This window comes from Nicotiana attenuata, chromosome 11, assembly GCF_001879085.1.
Source record: "Nicotiana attenuata strain UT chromosome 11, NIATTr2, whole genome shotgun sequence".
Classification (NCBI taxonomy): domain Eukaryota; kingdom Viridiplantae; phylum Streptophyta; class Magnoliopsida; order Solanales; family Solanaceae; genus Nicotiana; species Nicotiana attenuata.
Window position 1 is genome coordinate 53758166 of NC_031999.1, and position 21214 is coordinate 53779379.

Genomic DNA, 21214 nt, shown 5'->3' on the forward strand with positions numbered 1-21214 from the left:
ACAAGCTCCTCATCTTTCTCCTTTAGTTCCGCAACCCTGCTCTCCAACTGGGCCTCCCGCTGTTTGAGCCCTTCGCGGAACACCTGGAATTCAGGGTCTTGAAGGTAGAGGTCGGATACCGCCCGGTGCTTGGCACAGTGCTGTTGGTATTTCGTCGACATTTTCTTATAAAGATCCGTCCTCCTTCCTTCACGACGACCCCTCTCTACCTCCAGGACGAGGGTCTGAAAAGAGGAAAAAGAAGTATGCACACATTTCAATGTCAACCCTACAATACAAAAGAAAAGGGGAGAGGGAAACCCACCTGAAGGGCCATGCCAGCGACCTTCCGAGACAGCTCCGTATCACTCATCGTTCTAAGGGTCGATGCGACCTGCTCACTATTTAGCAGCAAATTGTAATCCTCCGGGATTACAGTGCGACGGTCAGACCCATCCGTCATAGTTTCCACATAGGTGTGGCGACCCAAAAATTCATTTACATCCTCCGGTGCGACATCGGAACCCGACCCGTCAGCTTCCACACTAGGCCCTCCAACGTTAGTCGACGCACCCCCCTCAGCGGAGCGCACGAGCTAGCTCCAGGGGCAGCCCTCCTCTCGTGGTATGACCTCAAAAATAGCTTCAGCCATGAACACAGGCATTGACGTCGTCCGAGATGCCCCACTCCCGTCAGCATCAGTAGCCACCCCCTTTCCTAACTCCAACCTTCTCCTTTTCCGTTTTAATGGTTCGTCACCATCAGAGGATTCGTCGATAGGATGAGAGGTTGGCGCCAACGAGGGTGTGTCTCTTGCCGTTGGAGATGCGAACAGAGTTTCCCGCCGAAGAGGTAGAGGACGGCCCTCTCGGACAGACGTACACAAGACGTCCTGAGCTCGTGTGACAGCAGCAGGTCGCCTAAAAGCAGGGACTGGCGCCTTCCTCCTATTCATACAAGTGAGATAGACCCACACAACCGGCGATGCAATAAATCAAAGGTTTACCTGAGGAAGCCTTAGGGCCGTAGCGCCGAATGAAGGCGGCCGAAGTTCGCGTCTCCTCCGCATGGGGCAACAGGCCGGCAACCCAATTCCTGAGGCCGATGACAGGCTGGGGTGGGCGAGCCATAGCTGCAAAACAAAACGGTCAGAAGCAACATTTGCGGAAGATGGAGAATACAATGAACTACGATACTTACGATTGTCGTTCCACTTTTCTGGGAACCCGGCGGGGTTAGAAACCATATGCTCAGTCTTGATAAAGAAGTATTTGTGCCAATACTTACGGCTCGGTCGGTCGTCTATTCCGACCACCAACTCCTTCGTGCCACGAAGCCTTAGGTGCACCATGGTGCCCCTAAGGAAACCGGGCGAGAATAAATGCAAGAGGTGGTGCACGCTGACATCACTCCCGGCTAGTTCCGCATATTTAGTCAACAAAAAGAGCACTTTGAGTGTGTACGGCGTGAGCTAAGCCGGGCAGATATGATAGAATCTACAGAACTCATCCGCCAAAGGAAAAAGAGGCAGGGTATAACCGATCATAAACGGGTACTCATAAAAAGCGCAGTACCCGGGTCTGTGAACGTTAGCGTAGTCCCCACCCGCCAGAACCATCTCCACGTGGGCAGGGATATCGTATTTTATACGAAGAGCGTCGAGATGAGTTTGGTCCGTCTCAGAAAGTACGGGGCTCGGAGTAGGAAGTGGGTTCTTACTGAAGTCACTCCGAGATGAAGGATGCCGTGGTAATAATGCCTCCACTGTAAGAGGACTGTCGTCATCCTCCACCTCCACTTCTCCGCTATCGAAGAAAGGCACTGCACTCATTGGAGCAATCTCAGGAACCTCACCAGTAGGGCGATGAGATTTCAGCATGATTTTGTATAGAGGTAGCGAGTCACACCAATGGAGAATGAGAAAAGAAGGCTTCCAATCGAAAATGAAAGCGAGAAAATGAGGATACGCGAAAATGGGAGAAGAAGATCGAAGAATTCTCGAGAGTGGCTAAAGTTTTTCAGCGAGATTGAACCCTTCACCCATTTATAGGGTTGGGTGGCGCCGGAATCGAGGCGGCAGGTTTCAAATCAGCGCGGGAAACCAAGCGCCAAACCGTCAGCTTTTCTGCCTCGAAAATACGCATAATGATGACGCATACAAACGCTGACGTCATCCAGGGAGGAGCGTTCTTTTCAATGTTCCGTCGAATGTGATTACGATCTCCTCTACTGGCCACGGCGTAACGTTTCGGCAAGCCAAATTCTTTTTCAAAGAGGCACTAATTCCGTCCATCGAGGACGCACCTCACTGCGACTTCGACAAGCGGAGGGACTAACTGTATGGGTTCGAATTTGGTCGATCACGTCTCAAAGGTAGCACGACCAACCATCAGGTATCAACGTGTCGGTATAGGGGGAAGAGGCGACCCAGGAAGGAAAGGAGAGACGTCCTCGCATCGTTGTCGGTTCCGTTATAAAATATACTTTTCCTTTTGTCGTTCCTGTAATGTGTAAAGGATCCTCCATTATATAAGGGGGATCCAGGTCTTGTAATGGAGGGACAAGAAATATAAATTCTCTCTCTTTTTCTCTCTACTCTTTATCTTTCTACTGGTCTATCTCTTCTACTGTGGCAAGTCCATCTTCCTAAAAACTATCCTAGGGTTTATTATTCTCGACTACGATTTACCCCTTCATCTTTTTGATTGATTTGCTTAAAAAGAGTTAACATCTTTTGAGTCAAACACATTTAATTTACAATATTGTTCTATTGACATAATCAAAGTTGTAACTTAGTTTTCTTTAATCACAATATGTTTCACCTAGTAAATTGTACACATTAAATGTTTGCTGCCAGTAAAACTGCTCACAACTGTGACACTGCAAATAATCAAATGGTTGAGCCCATAGTTATATACAGTGGCAGAGGCAGAAGCGGAGCTGCGAGTTCGGCTAAACCTAATAGTTTTTGCTCAAACAGTATATTTGTGTTAAGAAATTCATTATATATATATATATATATATATATATATATATATATATATATATATATAAAATTTAGAATCTAGTCATTAGCACATGAAATGATCGTTCTAAAATCCAAAACTCATAAGGTTGAAATCATAGAATCGACTCTGGTTGTATAACACAATGGCACCCTTGGTTTAGTTATACTACTTGAATTAATGTAGTACGTCGACCATCTTATTATTTTCTTGAAAAAGATATATGTTGAGTCAACATCAACTGTATTTCGACATCTCCACAATTGTGTTGCAGGTGATTTCTGGGCAGTATCAGGCACAATTGCATGTGGACTACTCTCAGATATTTCGTCAAACTTCTCAGTCGATATATTCCTCCTTACTTCAGCCCAGCCTACTGCCAAAATGCACATGAATTTGCTGCCCCTACACATGCAAAGATACATACATTCAGAGATAGACCCCGGGTTTGAAAGTGGCGGGGGCATTACTGTCGGAAAAAACTTTGAACAAATGCTCAAGTTGGAATCGAACCTAGGCAGTGCACTAAATCGATCAATGCAGCTATCTAAGATTTGAATCTTAGGGTGGCATTCAAAATATATGCATGTTATTTTTAAGATATATACACATATATACATACATTTTGTTCAAAGTTACTGAGGGCCCATAACCCCAACCCAAAGGGTAGGTCCACTTCTGCATACACTTATCAGCTGTGTCCAGTGGCAGGTTTAGGAATTCTAATATTGGGATTAAATAATGCGAGAGTGCCTACACCTGTGATTTGTTGTTTGCCCTAATAAGTATTTTGAACCACATTTACTACTACAGTATGATCTTATTCCCTTCTACTGAGAGGATTCAACAATTTAAATATATGCAGAAGAATTAGTTTTTATCCTATTTGCACAGCAAAATAAATTTCGACCAAAGAGTTCAATTGAATCTCTTGTTTCACCTAGTTCCGCCCGCCTGCAGCAACGTAAACGAACAAATAGGTGGTCTGTCCGGAAATGTTAAACAAAAGTTTTCCTCTCGCATCGTTTTTACTTTTTCGTTATTTTGTAATCCCCTTGGTATGATACCTTATAGCTTAACAGTTACAAGTCATTTTCTCATTACTTTGGGTCTCTAATTTGAATTTTTATTTGCATTACTATAGTGGGATTTTAAAAAAAATTGGCTTCATTTTTTAAGCTTCTTATTACCTACAAGAGTCCCACTGCCATTAGCACATTTTTTAATACTTCTTGAGCTAATCCCTTATTGTTTTCGAGCATAAGCACGCTAATGGGATAGAGACGTTAACTGGGAAAATTTTCCATTTGCTGATGCGCATGGCCCAAGGTATTCGTATTGGAGCCTCGATTAATTCAGATTCGCGACGTAAGATCCATCAAAGGGGAAAGCGCTTTCTATTAGAATTTTTTTTATTCTCAAGGTCCGAATCTAAGACCTTGAGAATCCTTCCATATTTCTCACCACAACCTATGCGGGTATTTTTAGTGTTATTTTGGATGTTTATAATACCTTAGTAACATCACATTTCAATATTGCATTTCCATAAAGCTTACTATTTTAGATAAATGTACTACTAGATCTTCTGCAACAGAATACCGAGCTCAGAACGGAACATAAAATAATAAATCAAATATTCTCGTCACTTTTGACATTATACCGGATACTATTAACCTTATGTTGTTTTTTTAGTCACACTTGATGTTCGGTATTCATTTGAAGCCTCGACTAATTCGAATTAGCATCGTATAAGGCGCATTAAAAGGAAAACACTTTCTATCAGGGTTTTTCATTTTTAGGCTCGAACCCGAGACATCTGGTTGAAGGTGAAGATATCATATTTATCCTATCACAATCATCTTTTAAGAAATATATAGTATAAAGTTGAAGGGGAGCCTTGGCGTAACCGGTAAAGTTGCTGCCATGTAACCAGAAGGTTACAGGTTCAAGCCCTTCCCCGGACCCTGCGCATAGCTGGAGCTTAGTGCACTGGGCTGCCTTTTTTATAGTATATAGTTAATCATGATTATTTTATACTGAAAAGTGCAAGGTTTATATAAATTTGTTTGAGATTCGTACCAATTAGCTTTTGCTAGATTTGAAAGTGAAGAATAATGTTAGACGTTGTGTTAAAAAACTGCCATTTATTCTAACTGCAACTATTGCAGCCAAAGTTTTAGGCAAAGTGTCCTTGTTGCTGACTCCTTCCCATGGCATAGCCACCACCATTTTCTTTGTCGTTGCTTCAACAACTGTTTTTGAACTGCAATTATGAGAAATTTGACTTTCTTGGAATTTTTATTTAAGTTTTTTTTTTTCATTCTTCATGCAGAAAGTTCCATGCTGGGATAAACAGAGGCGGACCCAGGATTCGCCGGTTGCGGGGCAGCATGACATTCACTATAAATTTGTCATTGCTCATAAAGATTGGTACGGGGGCCTATGCTAATTGCTGGCTATTTTTTGAAGACATTTGCAAGTATATATGGAGTTTTTGCCGAAGTTTCCATGTGCTGGTGACCCCTCAACTCGTCATGTGCGTCCGCCTCTGGGGATAAAGTGCTTCCTAACAGATGTGATTTTATACTTAGGGCTTGAACCCGCATCATTTGGTTAAAGATGAAAGAATATTTATCATTCCACCACGTTCTGTGCCGACATTTATGGTTCTTTTCAAGTGTTCCAAAGTCTGATTCTGCATCTTGTGAGTATCTCTATCAGCAACTAAATCTTGTCTGAGTTTTTGCTTTTACTGCCTTAATAGTATAGATACCCTCCTTGTGATTTAGACTTCCCACCTACACCCTCACCAGACCCCCACCCAAAAAAAATGAAATACAATTAGGAAATTCTTTCTTAAAAAAAAGAAGGAAAAACTGTAACTCTGGTCGCCTGGTTATTGGAAAATTAATGATGTTATATTTAGAAGAATTTATTAGCTAAAGGACTGTAGAAGCATAGATTTAGACTTTTTCCTAGAAAAATTTGGACAAATGAAATCCACAAATTTTACACGGAAGCTCCGTTAATGGCAAAGGCAAATACGAGACTATTTACTAATGACAAGGGTATGAATGGACCAAAAGTGTAACGTAGGAAAAAATTGAGCAATTTCGTATAGTACATGAGCAAACTTGGACCTTTTCCCACTATATTTTAGCCTTTCTAACTGTTTCAAGAGTAGGATCTACATAATTTTAATAATCAGCACCATTTCCAACCTTTAACAAATACTAGTACAATAACAATAGGTGGATACAACAATTACTGGGATAAAGGCTAAAACAAACATCTATCTACCACAAAATTTCGTCGAGCTTAGGGAACTGTTACCCTATATATTCTCACGCAATGATCAGCTCCGCAGGAAGCAAGCTGCACGGTCTCAGAATCTTCGCTCTTCTGGGAATTTCTCCAAGATAGTCGTTGAACAGTAGAGACGTGGCATACAAATGGATCGAACTTAACAGCAAGATAAGCATTTTGGGTCGATGAATGTCCGTTTGCTCCTATTCCGCTGTTTAGATTCCATAGTTCAATCAAGCCATTTTCCATTCCCACTGCAAGAAGCCCGCGATTGCTATGGCTGTCGAGGCCTAACCAAGACAGGGCAGTGACACTGCTTTTGAAAGGTGGAAGTGTCAATAGTAGCTTCACCGACGTTTCATTTTCCGCAGCCCATATTTTGACAGTCTTGTCCCTTGAACCAGTAGCAAATTCATGACCAAATGGGTTCCAAGAACATGCCCATATTATTCTTTTATGTGCTTCTTGCTTAGCCACAAGCTGGTAATTGATCTCATCAGTTCCTGTAACGCAAACGAGTTTAAGGCCATGAAAAAAGAAAAACTTAAACAAAGAGTTCTATCATAGGCTAAATGAGTATTAGACCTGTGTGATTAATTCGGAAAACAGAGAAGTGGCGATCCCTTGAAACCGCCAACAGATACTGGTCATCATGAGAGAACTCCAACTGAGTAACTGTTAAACTGTGAGACTGCAAGCGGCCAACCGACTTCCACGAACCCACTTGCCATAGCCATATTTCAGCAACCGGTGCTGATTGAGCCTGCAGGATTGTATTTACACAGCATAATTACTGCTTTCACAACTAATCAAACAGACAAACTAACTAAGAAATTAAGAAATATAGCGTTAAGAGGTTTAAAGGGTTATTTAGAAAAATAGTGTGCATTCCATCACAAGTGGCTATAATTCACAAGGGTATCTAACAATGTAGCAACACCATAAATGTATTGGGGGTACTTTATTTTATTTTTTTATTTCTTTTTTGGGAAGCATATTACGATCAGAAACTAACAACCGAGTTGACTGCTGTAACAGGAGATTTAAGTAAGCATATGACAAGGAAGAACAACGTGAATACCTAAAAGAAGGAAAGAGAAAAAAGGGAAAGGATAGTAAACCTTGCAGGATGAAGCAACAAGCATTCCCTCATGATCACAACACAGAGCAAAAAGCTCATTCCCGTGACCGTAAAGTTTGTGCGACTCGGGCCATAGAGTATGCCATGACAATTGCTCTTCAATAGGTGGCTCTGTCAGGACAACTGGAACTGCTTCAGGAACAGTTTCTAGGGTATAACCTTCCGTATTGCTTTTGTCTGTCGGTGTCGATGATGCTGCAAAAAGTAGGTTTTGTGTATGAGATATTAAAACACATAAGAGCCACCCCAGAATATTTCACGCCACAAAATCAAAGTGATGATGGAAAAATAAATAGTATCTTTTATGTTATTATGCAAAATGATGCCATGCGGTAAAATGGAAAATTCACCTTGAACATATATAGGTTTCTGCGATAGACCTAGAGCTGACATATTCGCCCCTAATATCTGCACATCAGCTTGAATGTCGGCAGAAAAAGTAGAGTCATCTGATGTAACATGACTCAATGTCTTCAGAAAGGAAAGAGGAGATTCAAAAACTCTGGCAACTTTCTCGTCTGCCCCGCAAACAAAACGATGGTTTCCTTTTCCTCTGATTACTGTGACACAATTTATGTCATGACCATGAACTTGAGGGCGAGCAATTTCATGCCAAGATTCTTCATTCTCTAAACTTGTATTATTGAGCCAAGGAGCAAATACTCTAGTTGTCTGCCAAAAATCGAAAGATTGAGCTCAGAAGTTTGATAGAATATGCGGCAGAAGAGAAATTAAAACATCAAGTAATAAAATTCATGGGCACTTGACCATTATGAAACCCAGTTCAAGACCAGTGATTAAAAAAGCGAGCGCTTCCTCGCTTTAAGCGAGAAGCGAAGCGGAGGGCACAGTTCATCGCTTCTGCCATTAAAAGCGACTCTGGTAGAAAAAGCTACCGCTTCTCTGTAAAAAGCAAGAAGCGGTGAAGCGAGAAGGAAGTGAGAGACGCGGACGCTTCTCTGTTTAAAAATTACCCAAAGCCCTATTTTTGTTAAAAACTTGGTTCTAAACAGTCTGAACTTCTTCGACTTCTTCGAGACTTCAACAGCAGCGAGAAACTAGGGTTCTTCAAACAACAGCAACGATTTCTTCCTCTCTTCTTCATTAACTTCAAACAACAGCAGCGATTTCTCTTCTTCAAACTAGGGTTGTTCTTCTTCTTCTTCAACTGTACAACAACTTTCAACAGGTATGTTCTGGACTTTTGATCTTCATTCTTCTTCTTCTTCTTCTTCTTCTTCTTCTTCTTCTTCTTTTTCTTTTTCTTTCTAAACGTCCAAAAAGCGCCGAAATGCTGGCGAATTTTTTTCAGAAAAATTCTGCCCAGTTTTTCCAGTTTGTGCCCTAATTTTCTGCCCAATTATTATATCTTTTATTCTTAGTTCTTATAGAAGAATAGGATGCTCATTTTGTAGAAGAATAGGATGCTCATTTTGTGCTTTAATTGATGCTACTCTTTAGTTTTTTAATTGAAGTATTGAACATTTGCTTACAATAATGTGTTGTGCAGTATTTATTTTAATTTTTTTTTTAATTCCGCTTCACTTAAACTTCGCTTCTCGCTTCTCGCTTTTCGTGAAACGGGGGTTGTCGCTTTTCCTCGCTTCACGCTCTTCACAACACTGTTCAAGACAAAGCATGTTAAACATTTCCAAAAGCTAGACTTGAGGCAGTTTAATATGTAAATCAGTAACTTGCCAGAGCGGTAACATTTCCTACCTGAACTCCTTGCAAAATCTACACTTCATTTGCTCATATAATTCAAACATAACAGAATCGGAAAAAGAAATAGCTTGTGGAGAGAAGGATAACCAATGGCTAAGACAACTTGTTCGCCATACTTGTTTGCTGATTAGAAAGCCACCTACAGCGTAAGGACTTATATTGAGTTTTTCACCGTGATGCAGTTAGTTATGGCAGTACGTAGCAGTGCGACAATCAGCATAGTGGATAATTCTCAAATTTTAAGCGTAGTCCACCGCTCAAAGTTCATAAGCTGTAGACCAAAACAATGTCTGATCCAGAAATACATTTATGATGGCCTACGTAGGAAGTGGAAAACATGCTTCGTGCAATACGGAATGGATTAGTCTTTTCATTGCTGAATGCTGATTTATTTGTATTTCTCCTAACTGCAGCAGCGACAAAACAAAAGTTCACTTGGTCAATTTGTAACCATCAAGTCTGGGGCTTTGGCCATGAACACTACAAAATGGCAATAACAGATAGGTGCTTTGCTTAATGTGCTATTTCATTTTGGGCCAGAACACAATTCTAGACCACTTTTGTTATAGCTGTGGTGTATGGGTCAGCTTGCACGCACCTCGACTAATTCTATGGGGTACCTGTTACCTCCCACCAGCATAGGTACCAGATAACTCTATCCACCAAGACTTTAATAGGGAAGAAATTACCTAGTGTTTTTGCCTCCGCTAGATTTGAACATGAAATTTCATGATTCTCAACTCGATGCCACCCCCACGGCCACACCCATGGATGCGCAATTAAACAACATAGAATATATTTGTTCTCCTAACTTACGGCATTGTGTGAGGTGGTAAGCCTCTTTCATGATGTTACCCTGACCAATATGCAGTAACACTTCAAAGCTCTATTTACCTGACAACATATTTGATTTAGTTACGTGCACATATTTTCTTTGTAATAATCTACCTAAAACAATAAAACTTATTTTCTCTGTAATTTACTGGGTAAGTACACAAAACCTCTTTCTTATTTAAAAGGTGTTCATTAGGCAGGAAAAGCAGAAATGTCAACAATTTGCTGAGATATAGCTTACATCAGTGAATACCATTCACAAAAAAAGATTCTAAAAATTTCAAAATCTCCAAATGCAATAAGATACCTGATCATGACTGACAGACATCATATATTCCCCACACCTAGCCCAGGCAATGTCCGACACTGCAGCAAAGTGTCCAGATGGAACTTTCTGTGGCTTCCAATCATCAAAATCAACACCAACATTTTTCCACATATGAAAAGATCCACCGTATCCATGAGCTAAAATAGAGTCTGCATTTGGACTCCAGTGCCCACCATAAAATCCCAAAGCACAGTGACTTAATTCCCCAACGGTAACTACATTCATCCAAATACCAGTTGTCTTTTCAGGTTGCCATATCATCATTGTCTTATCCATGGATGCAGATAAAATACTTTGAGGCTGAAAACAATCAATTCCCTCGACAGAAGAAGTCGACGGGGGCTGCCATTCCACTGAGTATACCCAATCCTCATGCCCAATGAGGAGAGATTCCATAGATATCTGATAAGAGTACGAGCCAGCTACAAGTACAGGACCTTTAATGTAAGAAGCCAAGCTTGTTTGCTGCTTCTTGTTATTAGCTGAAGAATCCTGTAAAGTCATCTTCCATATGCGTATGCCTTTGTCTTGAGATGAACTTACAAGAAGAAGACTAGTTTCACCGTTCACATACACGGGCAATGAGAGATCTAAACTTCTAATCCAGTCTGTATGGGCCTTTAACTCGCAAGCACGAAGAAACTAGGACATGAGAAAAACAGAAACAACGGTTTAGTATCAGCAAATGGTTATGTTAACAAATGAACAGGAGATATGAATTAATGTTTCATACTTTTCCATTTCTCTCACCACAATATAGATGGATTTTGCTGTCCAGTCCTCCCATGGCCAGAACCAGCTGCTTGCTATTCCCTGGGAGCTCTGCTAGTGAAAGCGCAACCATAGGTTTCGGACCAACAAACAGAGAATCCGAGCATGACAATTTGCAATCACCTAACACAAGCCAGATCAAACGTAGAGGTAATATTAGTACCAAGAATTATATAGCAGTAAGGTAAAACACGTGAAGGAGGGGAGAATATACAGATGGGAAAAAGCAATTTGTCCATATATGTTAAGATCACATGCACCTTAACAGTTGCACCACTATAGGATATCATCTCAAAATTCTAATTCAGATTTATGAAGTAATAAAGAACATGAAAGTAAAAAAGAAAAGAATATTTCATCTAATTGCACCTATATAAACCTAATTAAATATGCACAAAGGACAGAGAAAAGGTTGCTAACTGAATTACTTTCCACTTAAAAAACAAATGAAAAAACACTTCCTGGCACCAAAATCTAATCTAGCTTAAAGTCTTAAAAAGACATACATGTGGGTTGAGACTTAGTGGATGTCCATAAAGGAAAATATAATAGATACTTTGGACTGCTATAGCATTGCAGGAAAATGCAGATATTATTTCAGACTATTGACATCCATAGCACATATTGTCTGGATTACTGATTACAAGGATGAACCAAAAAGCGCTGAAATCAGAGTGATTTAGCTTTCAAAGTGATTACAGCTTCTGCAGAAAGGCATCGAATTTTAAAACAAAAAGGAGTAGAAGCCTCCTATGCAATAGAATGAACATTGATCATCATGTAACAACTTCTTTTTTATTGATAAGTTGATCATCATGTAACAACTAAAAGGTAGACTGTGAGTCAATTCAGATATATCCTTCTCACCTCCACAAGTAGATGGAAATACTACTTCCCACACGTTCACTGTGCCATCAGAAGATGCAGATGCAAAAACTGCTTCTTGTTGAGACACCATGATCGCTGTGATGCAGGTAACACCTTTTTTGTGGGCTTGTGGCACTTGCAAGACATATCTCCACTATCAGGAAAAATAAAAATAAAAATAAAAATAAAAAGAATGAGTCAAGCGGGAGTAGTGTTGGATAACAAGGGGATGTGTAACAAGCAAAGGACTACCTTCTCATCCACAAGAGAATATTCCCACAATATTATAACACCTTCAGCATCGCCGGAAAGCAAATAATGTTGTTCCATATGCTTAGCTGCAAATACACAAAACCTTACTCAATAACTGGCTAGAAACTGCAGGGTTAGACCTTAGGAGCATGTCTTTATAGAATCGAGGAACTACAAGCTTCCCTAGAAAAGTAAACATTTGGATGCGTCACATATTTGATAATAGTAATACTACAGAAATAAAAGGAGAAAACAACTATTTACATTTCGCAAGCTATTGATATTTAAATAAGTTTCTCATTGTTTGTACATTGAACAAGCTATTTATATTTAGCTTAAAGCCTTAAACATCCAAGCATTGTACATTTAGCAAGCTATTTACATTTAGCTTAAATATTCATTCACTCTTACATGTTAAACATATAAACTATTTACATATTTAACCACTTGAATACAAAAGTGATAGTGAAGAAGGTAATTTGTATGTTATAAGCAACAAAATGAAGTGCAAAAACTATATTACTCTGGGAAAGAAAAAGCGCAAAAATTATGAGCAAGTGAAAATTTTAACATGACATTAGTAAATTTGTCTTCCTTAAATCCTTCCATCCCCTCCTTTTCAGCTGAATATTGTACCATGAATAGCGATGATACTAGCCTCCACAACCACTTACACCACTTTTAATCACAAAAATTATAATTTTTGTAACCTTACAATTTCTTTCATTTTGGTCCTCTTACTATTTTTCTATATATATATGCTTCTTTTCCATGGCTCCTCACTATTGTTTCTGGCCGTTTTCTTTTCAGTACTATTGTGCTTATGCTTTACTGAGCCGAGGACCTCTCTAACTCCACGAGGCAGGGGAAAGCTCTACATACACACTACCCTCTCCAGACCCCACTATGTGGGATTACACTGGGTATGTTGGTGTTGTTGTAACCATCCTCAAACATAAGCACAAATATATAACTAAGGTAAAAAGGCAGTACCTTTAAATGCAAACTTGCTATTGGGAAGCCAGAGGGTACAATTCACAGAAGCTTTATGACCAGGTAGTGTAGTCAAAATTTGAGCTGTCTGATAAATAAAACAAAACAAACAATAAGAATATAAACTTCAATCGAAAAAAAAAGACACTAAACATTAAATTAACGCTAATCCAAGTTTAAAACAGAAAGAACCTTAGGACAAAAAATGGCAACGGCATTTTGGGCACCAAAAGAAACTAAATTAGAAGCACCCCATGAAACATTATTCACTATTCTATTACAGCCTGCTCCTACAAACACTCTTTTTACTTCCATAATTTGCGTACTGTTACTCTCAGAAGCCATTTATTGGGTTTCTTTTATACTTTCTACTGTAATGTTATATGAGTATAGAGTTTCCAGAGGGAGAAAAGGGGGGTAGTTGGGGTATAAGCGATGATTTGAGTGGAGCTGCCGTCAACGGCGGTGTGAGAGGCGGCGGAGGAATGACGGAGTTCTAGTTTTACTCTTTGCATGAAGAAAGTTTGCAGATCTTATTTCAAAGCCCATTGGCCCAAAATTGAGGGCTGTATATAAGCCCAAAGATGATTTTGTGGACCCAATAGCTAAACTTACACAAATGTCCCAAATAAATCTCAAACTTATCAACCTCTAGCCATTAATCATAGACTTACCAAAACTAGCCAACAAAAATTGAAAAACCAAATAATAGGGTTCTTTCTCTCAAAGAATCACATGCAAAAATCACCTTCTATATTTTTAAGCGTGATTAGCAACATTAGATACAAGATGGAAAGGAAATTTTATGGACGGGGTAGCAAATAAGGTGATGAAATACAAAAATCTATATAATATCCAAAAATCTAAACAAAAAGGAACTTTTTCAATGGGTATAGTTGAAATTCATTGAAATTCCTTTTTCAATGGGTATAGTTGAAATTCATTGAAAATATGTAGATAAGTCAATATCCAAAATTTGAGGAAGATTGGAGGTGATTTGGACTGGTTTTGTATCAAAATTCGTAATTAAATCGAGTTCAAAAAAGTCTTCTGCGACACATGTATCAAACATGTATCACGCATGTATGTCACACACAGGTATACATGGATATACATGTGATACACAATAGATATAAATATGATACATATGTGATACACAAATGATAGTGTGATACACATATCATTTTTTTCATGTTCAGCTTTTACTTCGAATTTTCAATTCAAACCACCTCAAAACTTCACCAAATCATCCCAAAACTAAGATTCAAGCTCCTTAAGTTGTGCCCAATCTATTCTAATAACACCCACTCAAAACAAAGCAAAAAATTGATATTTTTTTTGCTACAAATAGCTAATTTAGCTAATATTAGTAATATTTTATCAATTGGCCAATTTTTGTAATGAGCTACTTATAAATGGACATAGCTGGTAATTTTCCTATTTTGACTTGACATTCCTTTGGGGAAAAAAACAAAAATAGCCAGACTTACAACCGGTAATTAAAAAATAGCCAGACTTACAACTGGTAATTAAAAAATAGCCACATTTGAAATTTAGCCAGTTTTTCATGTAAAGATAAAATCTGAACAAAAATAACCTTAAAAATTCAAAAAAAGTCCAGCATAATATATAAGAGTTCGAATTTTTTATATATGAGATTCCAACATAATATACTGGAATTTCACAATGTGCTGGAGTTGCATCATAATATGTTGGAAGTTTATATGCAGGAGCTCCATAATCCAACATATTATGCTGGAAATTTTCATGTACTGGAGTTCCAACATAATATGTTGGAAGTTTATATACAGGAGCTCCATAATCCAGCATATTATGCTGGAACTTTTCGTGTTTCAACAAATTAGTAGCTATTTTTAATGACTTTACAAATGGTGACTATTTTTCAATGACCAGTCCGAAAACTGGTTATCCCGTGCTATTTTCACCATTCCTTCCCGGGCAAAAATCATGTCTAACATAATAAACCTATCTTTTTTTTCCTACAATGATAGAATTCTATATCTTGTAAAATTTAATTATCACAATCACTCATCTGTAATGATATTCTAACTCAAAACTAAAATCATATTCCATTTTTTGCAAATTTAATACCTTAAACACATCAACATTATTTAGCTCTTATTGGGGACCAAAAAAGCAAAACAAACCACCAGATGTATAAGAAAGTGTAGAAATTACATATGGTTATAGTGATTAGGAGGTTTTACAAAGAATTCCAAAGTAAATACCTCTAGTAATTACACATAGACGATCACTTTTGTATGGGTCAGAATCCGACCCCACGATAATTAACGAAGTTAATCCCGTCTTAAGCTAATTCGTGATTAATTAGTGGTACGACCACTCAGAATTAACGATATTCAACCCTTGTCTGATTAGATCAACAAGGCCACGGCCCGTCCGTCGTCATGAAGGCGAAACCTCAACGCGGTCACGGCCACTTACTGCCAGCTCATAAAGCTCACAACTATAAATACCAAGAGAGGAAACCCAAGAAAGGGGGGGGCTTCTTCGAAAACTAGTGAGAGGAGAGAGAAAAAGGGAGAACAATGCACATATATGGAATACCATTGTAAGGCTCTGAACCTCTTCATGGAGAGGCAGACCAAAGCACTATTGTGAATAAAAGCTTTATATTTTTCTTCCCAAAGTTGAACACTTATTTTCGTTTCCTTTATTTGGTCCAATGGATTATTACGGTTTGCTATGATTTTTCCGTGATTTATTTATATTATTTTATACTCATAAGGTATGTGATAACTTTTGAGCGAACAATTTGGCGCCGTCTGTGGGAATTTCCTAGCAAAATCGCGTAGTTCTTCCCTGGACCAAAAGGAAAGAAACGCCAAACTCGAAAGGGAACTCGAAGATCTCAAATCAAGATCCAATTCTTCCCTCTCTCCGATCTCAGATAGTGCAAACAAAAAGAAGAAGGCCCCCCCCCCCAAGGGAGAATCTCTGTAAAGCATCTCCCGTATCCCCGATACAAGCTCCGGCCGGAAACCGGCATGGAGATATCTCGAGCCGAGAATTGCTTCAAGACAGCCTACATACCCCGATTGGGAAGACGACGTATAAGCCGCTCAAGGTCTCGAATCAAAACCGGGCTTCAGCACCCAATACCCATCGCGTAAGATTCAGGCTATGCGCCTTCGCCATCAAAATCGATAAAGTTCAATAACAGTTGAACTGGGACTCAGGCTACGCGCCTTCGCCATTAAATCAAGGCCGTGCGCCTTCGCCAGTAAGTTCAACTACGGTTGAACCAAGATTCAGGCTATGCGCCTTCACCATCAAAATTGACTAAGTTCAACAATAGTTGAACTGGGACTCAGGCTATACGCCTTCGCCATCAAAACCGATAAAGTTCAACAACAGTTGAACTGGGACTCAGGCTATGCGCCTTCGCCATCAAAATCGATAAAGTTCAACAACAGTTGAACTGGGACTCAGGCCACGCGACTTCGCCATTAAATCAAGGCCGTGCGCCTTCGCCAGTAAGTTCAACTACGGTTGAACCAAGATTCAGGCTATGCACCTTCACCATCAAAATTGACTAAGTTCAACAATAGTTGAACTGGGACTCAGGCTATGCGCCTTCGCCATCAAAATCGATAAAGTTCAACAACAGTTGAACTGGGACTCGGGCCATGAGCCTTCGCCATTAAATCAAGGTTACGCACCTTCGCCAGTAAGTCCAACCACGGTTAAACAAAGACTCAAGCTAAGCGCCTTCGCCATCAAATCCAACGAGTCCGACCAAGCTCGAACCATGAGGCTAGACGCCTTCGTCCTCAAATCTAACTAGTTCGACCATATTCGAACCGGGACTCGAACCGAGCGCCTTCATCGTTGAACTCAGCAAAATCTAACCTCCAACGAATCGAGGCGCAGGGTAGGCACCCTCGCCCCTCAAGTAAGTACTCCAACTCAAACTAAGATTGGGAGCACGTAAAGTCCGGCCCCGGTCAAACTACAAGGCCGCATGTTTTTTCACCACGGTCAGTAGTTCGACCACGCTCGAACTAAGACTATGACTAAGGGCTAAGTGCCGCTATCGCCAAGCAACGGCTCCGACTCGCTCACCCCGAGTCGAAGAAGAAAAGTCATCAACAATCAAAAACTAACGTGCCTACCAGACTCGAACTCGAAGGCAAATCACCCCTTCGAGCGCATGCAAAGAAAAATCTAAGGGGGAAAAAGAGGAGGTACAAAACAGATACAAGGCAAATAACGGAAAGGAGATCTCATTTATCCACGAAATTAATTGCGGGTCATCCCCGCTTACACCCGGCCAAGACCGATCAATAAAAAAAAAAAAACAAGAAACACCTAAACGCCAAACGGCGAACAAGACAAGAAAAAAATGCATAACATCTTTTTACTCGGCGCCATCTGCTCCACCATCTGCACCAGCGTCAGCCTCTGGCGTCGCCGCGTCAAAACCACAGTCGGCACGGGCCTCACGGGCCTTTTGACGTGCCCCCTCGAAAGCAGCTTCGGTCACGACGCCGGCCTCCCACAAATTCTTATATACATCACGTTGGGCCTCGGCATAGACCCAAAGTTCTCGAGCCTGGCTGGAAGAAGCGGCTTGATCCTGTAGGCGCTGATTCTCTCCTTCTAAGGCTGTGATCCGGTCCGCCATGACTTGGACGTCCTGCTCAAAGACACCAATCCGCTCCTCGAGACTCGCTTCTCTAAAGGCCGCAGCATCCCTCTCCAACGCCTGTTGAGATTCGTGCACGCGGATAGCTTCCTTCAACGCCCCAGCCCTCAACGAGGCATCCCTCACTTGAAGCTTCAATACCGCGACTTCACCCTCCAACGCAGTCACTTTCCCGCTCCATGCCGCAGCGGCCTCCGCCGCCTTATCCTGGCCCTGGCGCTCACGCTCAGCTGCAGCCCTCCTCCCCGCCTCAAGCTCCTCATTCTTCCGCCGGAGCTGCTCCTCGAGAGCACTTACTCTGCCAAGTGCTTGCTGCATCTGAAGCTCCCGCCTCGCCAGTTCCTCGACCAAGGTCCGACTACGGGGATCATTCCTCAAGCGCATGCGCATCTCTCGGCACCGATCACGGTAGCGGCGGTATTTCTCCAGCGCCCGCAAAAATATCTCCGAACGGACGTTGGCTCGACGGATGCTCTCCACCTCCAACAAATAAGACTGCAAAGCAAAGACAACGATTAAGATAAAGTTCAAACTAAGATGAAAAAGAAGCGAACCGACATTATATTACATACCCTCAAGCCTATCACAGCCACTTCATTCATCAGTCCGACATCCATGACGCCCCTCAATGACGCGTTCTCGGCCTCCGAGCACAGCAGCTCAAACTGCGGGACCAAGCTACTCCCTTGGAGCAATAAGTTAAGCTCTGTGGGAACCTCGACGAAGCGAGACCGCCCCTCTGCGCGCACCACTGAATTGGTGAAGCCTTCTTGGAACATACGGACGTCGTCGAGGTCCAAGTCGGATTCAGGCTCGTACTCACCCTCTACAGCATCCCTTCCCCCTTCAGCCGCCAGCGAGGTGGAACCTCCCGCCGCAGCCGCCAAAGGAGCGCTTAACTCACCAACATTACCAGCCTCTGAGGGACTACCGTCCGTCTCAGCAACTGGAACCACCAACTGCGTCGCCAAAGCGACGGCATCATCATGGCCTAAGCCAGCCAGGGAAACCCCCATTGTCTGTCCGCCCTCAAGAGCAGGCGCCGCGACCGCACCCCTCTCCGCATCCGTCGGATGAGAGTCCAAATTAATTACCACAGGAGGAGCCGGCGTAAACACGACCCTACGCCTTATCAAGGGCCTCTCCTCCTCCCCGTCTTATGGTGATTCCGCCCTAGGGCGCACAACCCCCGAGGGCCCCTCGTCCCGAAGTGCGGCCCGTGCTGGAGAAGGAACCGCTGAAGATTCAACTGTTGCCGCCCTCGGTATTGAGCGCGACACAGGCGCCGCAGTAAGTCGAGCGATTGCACTCGGCCGACGGAAGGCCAACTGAGGGGCCCTGACGCGTCGTGCCCTCCCTGATCACAGAAAAACAAAGTTGATGAATAGAGTCGAAACAAAGCGGAACAGAAGAAGAAATCAATTTTTTACCTGCCACGGGTCTACGGCCATGCCTCTCTCAGAAAGACGCCCATGTGCGTATCCCCACTGTATGGGGGAGCACGGCCTCAACCCACTCACGAATCCCAGCCAATGGAGCCGGTGGTGACTTTTCGGCTACAAAATCGATACGAGTTAACGTTTATGAGCACAAGACGCAAGGAGGGGCAAAAAAGGGAATTCAATGATTAAGGAACTTACGTGCATGATTCCAAACCTCTGGGAATCCAGTAGAGCACGCCACTAAATGTTCAGTCCTGATGTAGAAGAAGTGCTCGAAAGGGCGAGGGTCGACCTCATCATCCAGCTTCGCAGTCAGGCCCCTTGTCCCGTGGGGGCACGCTCGAATCATGGTACCACAAACTCTCTGGGGAGCGTAAAGGCTAAGCATATGTTGCAGCGTGACCTCCCTACCGGCCAATTCTGCGTATTTGATAAGCATTGCTAATAATTTATAAAGAGAAGGAGTAAGCTGACCCGGGCATACCCCGTAATAACGACAGAAATCAACCACTAGCATTGGGAGCGGGAGCTTAAACCCCAACTTGAATGGATAGGCGTAAAAGACGCAGTATCCCCTGCGGTCGGTGTGGACCCTCTCCTCGCTTCTAGCGAGAACGACGTCAGCATAGCTGGGGATGACCCCCTGTCCCCGTAGTCGGGACATCCCAATCTCCCCCAGTAATGGGGCTTCATCCACCCGATCCTCCCCACCATCGGCAATGAAATCGGTCATCGGACCTTCGGGTAGAGGTACTATCTCGTCAACCGACGGAGCTTCACCGGTCTCCACCAGTTCTGCATCGCCCATTGCCGGAAATGGCCCCTCAGTCACCGGAGAGTTAACCGGAAGATCCGTCGGAAGAACGTTTTGGGAAGAACTGCCTGCCATTGTTGACTCAATAACGAGAAAGAAACAAAGTTTGAGGGATGAAGACGAAGGTGAAATAGCGGTAAGAAAAGCTTCTTCAGAATCTCTCTCAGACAAACAATGAGAATATAAAAAAAAGAATGCCTCAGCCTTTATTTATAGGCAACACAAGTGGCCTTCATGAACCCCAATAGCCACCATTAACTACATGACCAACCGCACATCGGTTCGATTCCATAGGAATGTGCGTCATTATGACAGGCTCCAAGAAGCAGCTTTGCAGTCACCAATCGGCGTCTCGCCCTCGAAATGGTTGTAACGACCTATGAACGCTGAGGAAATGCTCCGTGTGCCCTAGAAATTTTTTGACGTCGCCTAACACGTATCAAGCGTGCCTTTACTCCCCTCGACCGCACAACATACGACCCGTCCGCCATGGTCGATGGGTATGCTCCCAAAACAAACGTAAGAATCAGAGCACAATAAAGCTCGACCCCACTCGAAGTGAGTTAAAGGGTCAAGCGCCTTCGCCAAGGAGGAGAGTTCGACCTCGATCGAACGATGACTTAATAGCACAATAACAAAATACTAAAACTCTACAAGGCTAAGGGCCATCGCCAAAGAGAATTCGGCCTCGACCGAAGCGACAGTCGACCTCCCTATCCGAGTTTCTCAAACTACAGTCGATAAAATCCACTCATCGAGCTCGGCCAAGGCACAACCTCAATAATCAGAGGGACTAATTGTATGGGTCAGAATCCGACCCCACGATAATTAACGAAGCTAATCCCGTCTCAAGCTAATTCGTGATTAATTAGTGGTACGACCACTCAGAATTAACGATATTCAACCCTTGTCTGATTAGATCAACAAGGCCACGGCCCGTCCGTCATCATGAAGGCGAAACCCCAACGTGGTCACGGCCACTTACTGCCAGCTCACGAAGCTCACAACTATAAATACCAAGAGAGGAAACCCAAGAAAGGGGGGGGGGGGGCTTCTTCGAAAACTAG

The 21214-nt window shown here is 42.2% G+C and overlaps 1 protein-coding gene across 1 annotated transcript; it reads right to left on the reverse strand.

Moving 5' to 3' along the window:
- LOC109234553 (elongator complex protein 2) lies at positions 6071 to 13732 on the reverse strand. The gene is made up of 10 exons (XM_019400581.1): positions 13394 to 13732; positions 13202 to 13289; positions 12209 to 12294; positions 11957 to 12110; positions 11052 to 11212; positions 10298 to 10960; positions 7782 to 8103; positions 7412 to 7626; positions 6876 to 7053; positions 6071 to 6793 (listed from the first exon to the last, which is right to left on the reverse strand). The coding sequence occupies exons 1-10, from the start codon at positions 13544 to 13546 to the stop codon at positions 6303 to 6305; spliced, it is 2511 nt and encodes an 836-aa protein (XP_019256126.1). The 5' UTR covers positions 13547 to 13732; the 3' UTR covers positions 6071 to 6302.